General features: G+C 48.3%; 1 protein-coding gene across 5 annotated transcripts in view; it reads right to left on the bottom strand.

Moving 5' to 3' along the window:
- Positions 1 to 10,210, bottom strand: part of MBD3 (methyl-CpG binding domain protein 3) — a 30,191-nt gene extending 19,981 nt beyond the window's left edge. The window contains exons 1-2 of one of the 5 annotated variants that reach the window (XM_021008945.2): positions 9,996 to 10,210; positions 3,680 to 3,839 (exon numbers count right to left, since the gene is read on the bottom strand). In XM_021008945.2, the coding sequence (XP_020864604.1) occupies positions 3,680 to 3,839; positions 9,996 to 10,063 (228 nt within the window). In that variant the 5' untranslated portion in view covers positions 10,064 to 10,210. Of the gene's footprint in view, positions 1 to 3,679; positions 3,840 to 7,019; positions 7,111 to 8,594; positions 8,985 to 9,932; positions 9,954 to 9,995 lie in introns of those variants that run through there. The other 4 variants (XM_021008947.2, XM_021008944.2, XM_021008946.2 and 1 more) reach the window with 4 other exon arrangements.
- Between the last annotated feature and the right edge of the window lie 2,268 nt (positions 10,211 to 12,478).

The following is a 12,478-nucleotide window of genomic DNA, read 5'->3' as shown; positions in this document are numbered from 1 at the left end:
CCACCTCACAACACCAATATTCTTCCAGACATGCTATGTAGTTGCAAATGATGAACAACCCCAATCTCAAGGGAATTACAGGTGAGCCGAAGAGCAATGGGAAGTCAGGTTGCAGGTGTAAATGGGCTACAGTGTCCTATTACTCATGGTAGCTTATGCACAGAAGTGGGATAAACTTAAATCATTAAGGATATGTAAAACTAAAAAAAAAAGGTGGGTCAGTCATAGAGCAAGAATGACAGATAACTGAGGAACAGCCACTTTCCATCAAGAAGCAGTAAAAGAACCAGAAGAAGACCTCCAACACGCTGAGAAGAATCTCCAGGAGGCTCTATGCAAAGCATGGGAAGCAATGAATGACCCAAGGTGAGAAGCATGGTTCTTGGGGCAGTCATGGAGGCCAACCTCACGAAGAGAATACAGACTCACAATGATGTGGGCACAGACCCACTGAAGTGACCTTCCAGTGGGTGACTGGGAGAACAGGCCATGGATCCTTGAAAGCCATACACGTGCCAGGGAGTGCTAGCTCTGGCTTTAACAGAACATAAAGATTTGGAGCACCGACCTGGTGGCAGACTGTACATCAGCAATTCTAGGATCAACCTCGCCAAATCTGGAGAGACTAGTCACCAGAATGTGGGCCACGGGATGATGAGGTTTTTTGGTCAGAAAAGTTTTACGAAATTTGTTTCAGTGAGAGGACCAATGCCCATGGAATCATGATTGCTTCAAGTATTAAATTAGTGCTTCCAACCAAAATAGCAAGATTTGCTTTAAGATTTCTCTCTGATGAAAATGAATTTAGGAAGATAAAGCAAAAAGGCCCTACCTACATGCAACAGACCTCTGAGTGGAAGAAAGGAATCTGTCTCACGTTTTAGGAAAGCTAATGACTTGACCTTCTACCAGCTCAGGAGAGGGTCACTTTGAGACTGGGATGACAGGATATTATCCTGATGAAACTACCCAAAAGAAGTGGCAAGATAAGGAGAAGAGGCTATGGCCGTCAACAAAGCTGACCCTATAGATGGAGACTGGGGATAGATATGGTTTTCAAACATGTGGCCACTTTCTTAGACATCTGATTGACATTTGGGACTAAACGAGTAAGAGTGATTACTGTCTAGGAACCAACTGTCTAAATGAACTATTTTGGATGACACTACATGAAACAACCTTTACTCAGCACTTTGAAGCTTGTGAGGCACTCTCTTCCCAAGAACCCTTCAAGGAAAGCAGGGTTAAAGAGAATTTAGCCCTATATGAGAGCTGAGAGAACTGAGAGTCTCCAATAGTGACTTGCCTAAGATCCCACAGCTGGTAAATGTGGGAGGACCCATCATCATCATCATCATGGTTCTTAACAAATGCCGAAAGAACAAAAAAAGAGAATTTGACACAAAGTGGGATATTCTCCTCCCATGACTTGTTACCCTGTGCCATGTTTGCCCCATGTATTTTTGGAAAGCTGCCAGAGATGATCCACTTAATACACTAGATTCCTTCGTCTAGTGCTCTGAGTATTTCATGGGCACCAGTGTGTTTCTTGGTGTGCCCGTCTGTTAACTCTAACTACATAACTGACAGACCAGGACCCAGAATCCAGTACTCCCAAAACAATATTCATTACTTTTCCCCTTACATAAACTCACAAGCCTTTTTTCACTGAGTCCTCTTACAAATGCAACTGAGTTTTAAAAATTTTATTTGCTTATTACCTGTTACTATTCTATAAAATGTCATATAATTTTCTTAAAAACATAGATGGTCTTATGGGAAATAGCAAAAAGAATAGACACTTTCAGGCACTGAGTCCATTAAAGTATATGGAAAGTGTGGCTCATAGAGATCCTTGGATATGAGATCTACAGGCATTCAAAGAGACTGCCCTGACCAACTGCCCAGGAAAAATAAAGTGGCTTAAGAACAGATCTTGCACAAATGACTGAAAAACGTCAGGCAAGGAAGGGACACAATGCCACGGAGTTGCATGGGCAGGCCACTGAGTTACTTCAGGCAAGCAGCACAGATGGACAAACAACTAGGCTCAACTCCTCTCTCTGCCATGTATTACTTGGTGAATTCGGGGCCAGTCTCTTAGCAGCTCCGGGCTGGGCCTCAGTGTCCTCCTCTCTAGAATGAGGGTGTTAGATCAAGTTACCTCTGTGGTTCCGTCCAAGCTCTAAATTTAGGTTCTTAAAGAGTAGGAATCTACGGGTAGGCCTCCAAATTTAGAGAAATGGTCTGTCAGTTATGTAGTTAGAATTAACATATGGGCACACCAAGAAATATTCAGAGCACTAGACGAAGGAATCTAGTGTACTAAGTGGATCATCTCTGGCAGCTTTACAAAAATACATGGGGCAGACATGGCACAGGATAACAAGGCATGGGAGGAGATTTTCCCCACTTTGTGTCAAATTCTCTTTTTTGTTCTTTTGGCATTTGTTAAGAACAATAATGATGATGATGATAACAACAGCTAGCACTTATATAGTGCTTTAAGGTTTGCAAAGCACTTTATTTTATTTTATTTTTGCTAGGCAATGGGGTTAAGTGACTTGCCCAGGGTCACACAGCTAGTAAGTGTTATGTGTCTGAGGCCGGATTTGCACTCAGGTGCTCCTGACTTCAGGGCCGGTGCTCTATCCACTGCGCCACCTAGCTGCCCCCGCAAACCACTTTAAAACCATCTCATTTTATCCTAACAACCTTGAGAGGCATTATTATCCCCATTTTACCGATGAGAAAACTGAGGCAGACAGAGAATGAGTGACTTGCCCAGGGTTGCAAAGCTGGTAGGTGTCTGAGGCCTGCTTTCTAGTAAGCTTGAGATAGTCCAGCCCCCTTTCCACGAGCAGTCAGGCCTGCCACTCCAGCTCTGTGGGTCTCAGTTTCTTTATTCAATTAAGCATAATAGTATTGGTCCCATCTATTCTCAGTAGTTATTGGGAAGATAAATGAGATAATGAATGCAAATGCACACTTTGTAAACCATGAAGTGCCAAATGTGAGGTTATAAACTAAAAAGACCTGGACTAAGTACGATGACTTGGCTCTTTGCATTAGAATAGCTTGGTTTCACACTGCATTAGAGAGTTCACGAAGCACTATCTTCAGAACAGACCCGAGAGACAGGTCCTGGGATTATCTCTATTTTACAGATGAGAACCCTGAGGCTTCAAATAGCGACTTGCCCACAATCACATGACTAGTTATGTTTGCCAGCCCTGATTCAAGGGCTTGTGCACGAAGATATTCAACCCAAATTACTTATGTTTTCAGACAACTTTTCAGAATCTCAGAGTTGAATAGGGACTTCTCAAGGCATTCAGTCCAACCCATTCATACCTGAACAAAAATCTCTTCAGTATCTAGAAAAAGGGTCATTTGGCCTCTGCTTGAATACCTCTACAAGTAAGGTGCTCCCCACCTTCTGAGGCTAACCCACTGCATTCACGGAGAAGGCTATATCAAGCAGGAGCCTGTAGTTTCCACTCATTGCTTCTAGGATCAGGAACTAAAAAGGCTCGACATGAGCAAGGTCTTGAAAACTCTTAGGTACAGAAATGCCAAGAGTCAGATCTACAAAGATTACCAGGAAAGGCAACTCCAGAGAGTGGGGGCTATGGCTCCCCAAAGAGGGCCAAGAGCTTGTGAGGGAAGGGGTCCTTACTTTGGCTTGGTTAGAACAGTCATAGCGCATCCTCTGCCGATTCTTGTTCATCTTACTCATGAGCATTTTCCCTGTTCGAAAGTCAAAAGTGCTCAGGTCCATGGAGCTCCCCAGGTAACGGGCTAGCTGAGGTTTGCTTCGGAACTTCTTCCCACTTGGGCTAAAAAGGAAAAGGGAAATTCCTATTTTGTAGGGTAGGTTTTGATCATCTTTCCCCATTCTAAGTGCTACACCAACATTAAATCCATCACTGTTATTGTGAAGCATTGTTATAGATGAGGAATGAACCACGAGATAGAACGACTCTCTCTTCTGGTACCCTATGTGAAGACCTTATTTTCACAATAATCAATGTTTGTGATACCAAAGTAAAGGCAGAGTGTGTTCTTTCTCAGTCAGACCAATCCGAGAATGAAGACCAGTGTGATCTTTCTGCCCTTGAAATCACTAGATATCCAATGCAACAAACTTTCCAGATGGAGAACTAACTTTCCCCATCTATAGCAAGCCACCCCCCTTATCTAAACATCACAGAATCTTGGAGTTGGAAGGGCCATAAAAGGTCATTTGGCATCAGGAGCCACACACTGCTGTGAAACTCTTGCTCATTTCCTCAAAGATCCAGCTTCAGCAAAGAGTACAAGTTTCATAATAAATCTAAGAGCCCTCAATGTGGAATCAGAGGAGCCAGGTTCAAATCTGCTGCTTATGACTGGTGTGATTTTGGGAAATCTTTTTTTCTCTCTGGGCCTCTGCTTCTTATATATAAAAGACAGGATTAAACAAAAAGGTCTCTAATGTCCCTTCCAACTCTAAATCCTATAACCTTTAGAGCAAAAAAAATAATGTGCAATTCAGAATCCAACAATCAACCCCCTCCCTTAGTTTAAAGAACCACAAACCAGGAATACAATATTATACAAAATGTAACAGCAATACCTTTAAAAAACCTTTGATCTGACGGGAAGGCTGACAGTCAGACAAAGCTACCTTGTCATCTCTCAAGTTGGTTCATTTCCACTTACAAGACAGAAACATTTGCAAACACAATGTAACCCTAGTTTCACCAACTTGGTTAAAACAACAGGATCTTTAATTAACTGAATAAAACAATTTGTTTCACACAATATGTTATGTCATTTATGGAACAAATATTCATGCAAATACAGATCTTCAGTAAGATATAATTTATAACCTATAACTTAGCAGATCTTCTTAAGAATTGCCTCAAGTCCAGGAAAGGTCAATGATTTGTGCAAGGCTACACTGCTAGTGTTAGGGGTGGATTTGAATTCACCCCAGTCATCCCAACTACAAATCTAGTAGTCTACCAACCACTGTTCTTTCCACACAGTGTGTGACCAGCATTATGGTCAATTCAAATTATGAGCAGAAATATGAAGGAGGTAGGTAAGAGTAGTAATTTTACTTAAGTTCTTAAATAGTTTCTATGTTCCTACCCTGCCTTCAAATCCCACCCCACCCCCCAGATTTCCTTTATAACTATGTTCCAACCTCAGTGGTACTAAAATTAGTCCACAGCCCTTGAGTACATGTAAGCTGGGCAACAGCAGGGGGCCATTTCCTATTCACTGACTGCTGGAACTAGAAGGGAGCTAGCTCAGTGATCAGCTAAGACCATGGAGAAACTAGGCCCCCAAAGGAGGGGAATGACGTGCCCTCAGTCATCACACAGCAACAGAATGGCAGAACAGGGACTGGCACTCAAGCCTTTAAGTCCCCATTTAAGAATCCCACCTCTATACCATGCTGTCCACTTTGAAATTGGCTACTTTTAAGTTTGAATTAATCCCTACTTTTAAAAAATCCACCTTTATTTCTGCTTTTCCAACCCACCCTAGCATAACAGCACTCTTGCCATCAATATAGCCTCCAATTCTTTAGGGGTTAATTTGGAACAAGCAACCTATGGAGTTATCACACCTTTCTAAGAAACACATGGAACATTTTACATCCTGATGCAAAGAAACCCAATACCCACAAAGGTTAGTCACACACACACAAATTACATTTTATTTTCCACTGACTTTTTTGGTTTTAATTTCTGTTATGTTAGATCTTCTGCACAAATATTTTCTGTGCAGAAAGGATCCCCCCCAAAAAAAAATACAAGGGAAAGAAATGGTTTAATGTTAACCACTGCAAACTGCTTGACTAACAGGACCTCTCTGTTCAATATTCTTTTACTGGTGACTCAACATAGACAATTAAGTACCAACTGGCAATAACGTAGAAGTTTCTCAAGAGAAAAGGAGTGGAGTCGTTAGCAGCTCTTTATGATAAAAGGGAAGAAGACTTGGGGCTTAGGAACACAGAAAAACTAAAGAAACACTAAATACAAAGGAAAAGGGGTTGAAAAAAAAATTCAAGCTGTCCCTAAAACTGGTCTTAAGAAAAATACTTCATTAGTAATTGTTATTCAACAATGAAGTACTACAAAAGCTCCAAGAGATGATTTTGGATGGGGTTCTGGTTCTGCCACTGACCACAAGCCAGGGCCACTTTCTCTCAGTTTCTTTAACTGAAAAAGATACCTTAATTTGATGATGTTAGCCTACCTTTTAGGGAATAATAATCATCTACCTCCCATCTCCCTTGCAAAAGAAGACAAGAACTGATCAGGCAAACTAAGTTTTTCTTACTCTTCTAGATAGCTTCATCTAAAATTAGATGTACTTTAGAGAATGCCTAATGCTGCTGCTTCAATTTTAACAAATGCTGACACCCTTAACAAGTATGGGCTCTAACAAAAAACCTACTATTAATTTCCCTGATTTGCCCCCCTAGAAGAGTCAATCCAAATTTCTAAAATCAGCCTTCAAAAGGTAGGAAGTGTTCCTTCTCTGTAAAAGGGGAATCTCCCTACCTTACTGTACTGCTCTGTTAACCTTAAAGCACCACATAAAGGAGCTCACATTGTCATTAACAGCTTGATAAGTTGCTGCCTGAGAGCTGCCCACAGAAACTAACCAGAAGCCTATGCCTAAAGCAATCACTTTCCCATGTTGTTAGACTCTGGTGAGGACTTCTTTTAATGTCAATAAACAAAAACTGATAATAGAGAGAAGAAAAAGGACACATTTTGTAGAAATGATTCATCTTCTAGTTTCAGCTTTTAAGAGATTTTCAAGCTCATATCCACATACAAGACCAACAGCTTCCCCTATCCCCCAAATTAACATGAAACCAGATGACCAAATCACGGCAATCAAGCTTTTCTTAAGATCAAATTTAAGTATTACCAAACAAGTGTACTCTTGGATTTCACTTGAGTGCATTTTACTTATGATCACCAAATCACAATCAATGATTGACTTACCATCAAAAGTCCTTTCATTCTCTCCACCAGAAGCTCCACTCAGCAGAGGCAACAAACTGCTTTGCAAATCTCAAAGCACCATATATTAAGGTTTGTTATTATTATTATTGTAGTGGAAAGAACCTCAGACTTAGAAGACCTGAGTTCAAGTCACATTTGCTAGCTGTATGACAGTGGGCAAATCACAACCTCCGAGTCTCAACTTCCTCATCTCTAAAACAGGGACAATAATAGTTGATCGACCTACTATAAAGTACTTGTCATAAAGAAAGTGCTTCATAAAATCTAAACTGCTATTGTAATGTTACCATCACATACCTGGTATGGGGGGGGAATAAAAGCTATCCTCAGAGGCAAACTATTTTTTAAAAGTGAGAAAATTTGGGGAAAGATTGAAACAAATGGATTGGAGGCCATTCAATGCAGCCAGCCAATGCCAGGTGCATGGTCTAAATGTGCAACTAGCTCTTTGTTCTATTCTTGTTATGGTAAGAGAGAAGGACCGCCTTCCCCCTCTGGTTCCTACCCTCTGAAAGCCTAGGCCAAAGACTCCCTTTGAACTTGGGAGGGAAGAAAAGGAAAGGGGGGGGATGAAAAGAAAACAAACCCCCAAGGTGCTATATGCTCCAAGACAGAATTGATCAGAAGGGAAAATACGTCCCCAGGGTTCCGGGTGATTTAAGCTACATAAGTGACAAACTGTATCGTAAATTTCTTCAATAAAGCACAGTTGCATTCTTTAAAATGAGCTAGTCCAGTCCCCCACCCCTCCCAAACACACAAAGGGCTGGGGGATTGATTAGGGGGCACTCTGTTCCACACTGCATGGCTACGTCTAATAAAGGGACCCTTCACAATCCGATAAAAGCAGTCAAGTTTCCAGCACTGCATATGCTGCATTAAACAAAGCGGACTGCAGCTCTAAAAGCCTATTAAAGTTTGTATTCCAATAGCTGCATTTAGGAAAAGGGAACCCCATGTGGCTCCAACGGCGCCTACACCAATCTATCATTTGTGAATTTAGACATTGCAATAAAGACTGTATTTCTCTCCCCCTCCCCCCACCCCCAGCTGCTGCACCCAGAAGGCTTCCTATTTCTCCTGCATGCAGTCATGCTAGGTGGCTTAGGGGAAAAAAATTAGGGGAGTGGGAATGCAGAAGAGAAGATGAAAATGACTATTATTTTTTCGCAAAGGGCTTCTCCTGGCATGCAGGTCTAGCAGCACATGCAAGTTTCTTGCCAGACTGGATCCCGGCAGCCCTGGAGGACAGGGCGGGGGTGGTTTGCAGGCAGCCAGGGGGCCCGGCCAGTCCCAGGGGTTGGCTGTCACCCTACATTAAAGGACAGTAGTGCAGGCAGGCGACTCCCGGTGCCCTGGCTCTGGCCTGGGCAGCAGCTGCAGGCTGAGGAAGAAGGGGGTGGGGGGAGCTGCTGCAGCCCAATGCAAGTTTCCTCGCTCCAAGGGGCCAGTGCAGGGTGGGGGGAAGGGAGCCGAACCGAGCCGGGCCGGGCCCCCGCCCCGCGGGCTTCGTGGGCTCTTTCCCCCCGTCCCCGGTTCCAATGGTCCATTCACCTATAGTAATAGACATCACTCTTGCCGGCTGACAGACCCGACTTTCTGGTCACTTCTTCCCTTTTCCAGCCCTGGGGGAGAGCTGAGCACTCCCACCTCTTCCGCTCCATCGCTGTGCGGGCACAGGGGCTCCCCCGCCGCCGCGGTCGCGGTTGCTCCTCCTCGCTCGGGCTCCCCCGGGCCGAGCTGGCCCCGCTGCCGCCGCCGCCGCTGGCTCCCTTCGACCCCGACCCGCCGCTTCGAGCTGAGCTCCCGCCGCCCGAGGAGCCCGCCGCGGAAGGAGAGGAGCAGCCGCCCGAGCCGCCGTCGCCCCGGCCGGCCTCGGTGGCCTCCTCCTCGGTCGCCGCCGCCGCTGAATCTACTTTCCGCGGCTGTTCCGCCCTCCCGGCCTCCGCCCTCCGCCCCCATCCCGGTGAGCGAGCGAGGAGGCAGCGAGCACGCGCGCTGGGCTCTCCGGGGCTGCGCTCGCTCGTCTCCCCTCCTCTGCCAGGCTCCCCCCTCCCCGCGCCCGCGTCCTCGCGCCCGCCGCCGCCTCCTCCTCCTACTCAGGCCTCCAGACACCCCCTCCCAACCCTCCCCTCCCAGACTAGTCTCCCTAGCACGCCGCAGGTCTCTTAGCCCCGCCCCCGCGGCCAGAGGGGGCGTGGCCTCAGGCCCCATTGGGGAGCCATGGGGGCGGGGCTGAGCCGGGCGCCCGCGAGGGAAGAATGCGAAAGCAGAGAGGCCGGCGGCCGAGGGGGCGCGCTTGCCGACTCCCCAGCCCACCATCCCCTCCAAAGCCACCCGGGGGGCTGCGCGTGACGCCCGAGGAGCCCCTCCCTCCCCCCACCCCCAGTCAGCGCGCGGGCTGCTGGGGAGGGGGACCTCGGAGGAGGAGGAGGAGCAGCAGCGGTGGGGAAGGGGCTGCCCGCGGGGTCTCGCTCGGATCCCTCCGCCGCCCAGAGCAGACGGGCCGCAGCACGGCGCAGGGACAAGGCCGCCGCCATCAAGTTCCTACCCCTCGGGCCGTCGAGTCGCCCCTAGCCCCACCATCTCCCCCGACCCCTACTCGCGCCCCGAGCCGGGCCTTCAGGCACGCGCTCCCACACCCCCTCCCCCAGCCCCGGGCGGGAGCAGCCCCCGCGGGGCCCCCCGTGAGGAGGGGGCTTGACCGAAGCGGGCCGGGCCGGGGGGCCCGGGCGCCCCTCCTGGGGGGCTGCGCCCCGTTCCGTTGCCTGCGCTCCCTCCCTCCTCCGCGCCTGCTCCTCCTCCTCCTCCCGCTCACTCCGCCCGCTCGGGAAAAACTTTCCCGCCTCCGCGTCGGCTCGGCCCCCGGCCCGCCGCGGGGCCGCCCCTCACCTCGGCAGGACGCCGCCCTCCCGCCCGGGCCAACGGACGCCCCGCGCGCCCCCCCCCGCTCACCTCGGCGCCGCCGCCGCGCGCTGCTTCCTGCCGGACAGGAGCCCCCGGGGCCCCCACGCCTTGGACATGGCCCCGCCGCCGCCGCCGCCGCCGCCGCCGCCGGTTCCCACCTGGCGCTCCCGGGCGAGCGCACGCGCCACAGAGCCAGAGAGTCCGGGGCCCGCCACCGCCGCTCCAAGCCTCCGCCACGAGGCGCCTGGGGCAACAGCCCGGCTGTCTCCTTGGCCCGCCCCCGGCCCCCGGGGACGCCCCCTGCCGGCCTGGGGGTCTTACCCTAGGCCCCCCCTCCCGCCCATCAGCCCACTTGCTCCCTCACCAGGTCCTCCCCGCCTTCCTTCTCTCGGGACCAGTCTCGCACTTAACCAGTAACTCACAGTGTCCCCTTAGTGGGAACCAAGCTGTCCACCCCCTCTAATGAGAACCCCCACCCCCAATTAGGAAGGAACCAGCCCGCCGACTCCTCTTGGTGACATCCTCATGTGCACCATGAGGGGGTGGGACTAGATGACCTCTGAAGTCTCTTCCAGTTCTCGGTCTGTTAACACTTCGACCCACAATTCCCCCTCCCCCTTCCCTGGGGACCAGCCTGTCCACTCTCCCTGGGGACTCAGTGCTCTTCCTCACTGTAGACCAGCCTGTCCACTCCCCCTGGTGGTTTGCGATGTCCGCATTCTTTGGAAACCTGCCTATTTACTCCCACTAGAGAGCCACGCTATCCCCACCCAGCACAGAAACACTGCTCAATGGCTCTAGTTGGTGGGGCATAATTAGAAACAAGCTATGCCAAGCTGAGTTTTGATCAGGGGAGGATCCCTCTTTGGAGACTAATGAAAGTGTTGTTCTGGTCACCTTTGGAGGAGTGGTTCTATTTACTGTCTCAGAGCCCTTCCCCCAAATTCCAGCACGACATGCTGGACAGTACTGGACAGACCAAATCCCTTACTAGTACAGTTAGCCGCAATGTTATCAGAGACAGGCTTTTAAAAACAACAAAGATGACAAAGCCCAGGAACAACTTAACAATTAAGTCCACAGGATTACCGGTGAGAGCCTTTGGGAGAAATGACCCAAACACCAGCAGTCTGAGTAACCAAGAACCTTTGTAGATGGTTCTCTTAAGTCTTCTGGGACTGGGGCACCGCCTTCAACAGTTGCCTACTATCCAGTAGCATCCCACAAGTCCCTGTTTTGGACTCTGCAGATGAACACTTCATCACCTTGTTGTGATCCCTCAAGAGCAAAGAACAGCACTTAATAACAGTCCATCCCTCAAACACTGAAATTCCTATAGCATTCGAGGCTTTCTTTAACCTGGTGCCTCTCCAGCCTTAGTGAACCTGGGCAAATCATTTAAACTGCTGTTTGCCTCAGTTTCCCCATCTGTAAAAATGGGAGTAAGACTAGCACCTACTTTACAAGGTTGTTGTGAGGACCAGATGAGATATTTGTAAAGGGCTTAGCCCAGTGCCTCACACAGAGCACTTAATAAATGCTTATTTCCTTCCCTCTTTCCTTCCTTTTCTATGCACTTCCCTTCAGCCAATGTGCACTCTGTTTTCTGGAATCCACACTTCCATCTTCTGCTTCTGCTCACCGTTCCCTGAGCCTGGAATGCCCTTTCTCCCCCTCTTCTTTGCCTGCTGGATCCCCACACATCCCTTAATGCCCGTCCCAGATGCCATCTCTGTAGAGCCCTAATCTCCAGGGCTGGTAACAACCTTTTCAGACCTCATGTAATATTATGGTTTGGACTTTTATCTCCTGCCTGAGGGAGACGTCACTGCAACTTTGTATCACTTCTAGTGCAGGGACAGGACTATGCATAAAGTCATTGTTTGACAACTTTTTGTTATGGCAGGAGCTTTAGATAACCCCTCTCCTTGCTTTTTTTTTTAACGTAAATTTTTTTCTCAATGAACAAAAAAGCAATTTTCCTTCCTCCCATCTCCTGTTGGGGGGAAAAACCACAACAACCATCTAACAAATATGCATAGTTAAGCAAGACAGATTCCACGTTTAGCCCTGTCCAAAATTGACACCCTGAGGCCATCACTTTTTTGTCCAGAGGTGGATAGCATGTTTTTACCATTGGTCCTTCAGAATCCTGTCCAACCCACTCATTTTAACCCCTGCTAACCCTTCGGAACCTCAGGCAAGTCTCTCCTCCCATCCCTCTTTGCAGGAAGCTGTCAGATGGATATTCCTTAAACACAGGTCTGACCGGGTATCTGGCACAGAAGTGCTTTATGTTTATTGTCTCCTGCTCAAGAAGCCACAGGGGCTCCCGACGCCTCTAGGACAAAATACAGCCTCCCACATGTGGCATTTAAAGCCTTTTACAGTTTGAATCCTGCAGATCTTTCCAGGCTGATTACTGGCTGCTCTCCCTCAGGCCTCTTTTCCACAATCCCCTTCAGAGCTCCCCTCAAGGGCCACCTCCTGCAAGAGGCCTTTCTGGATTCCTCAGTTGTTGGTGTTCCCTC

Source organism: Phascolarctos cinereus, unplaced genomic scaffold (genome assembly GCF_003287225.1).
Source record: "Phascolarctos cinereus isolate Bilbo 61053 unplaced genomic scaffold, phaCin_HiC Scaffold_4;HRSCAF=312, whole genome shotgun sequence".
Classification (NCBI taxonomy): domain Eukaryota; kingdom Metazoa; phylum Chordata; class Mammalia; order Diprotodontia; family Phascolarctidae; genus Phascolarctos; species Phascolarctos cinereus.
Note: the sequence above shows the minus strand (reverse complement) of the source record. Positions and strands in the feature narration are given on the sequence as shown.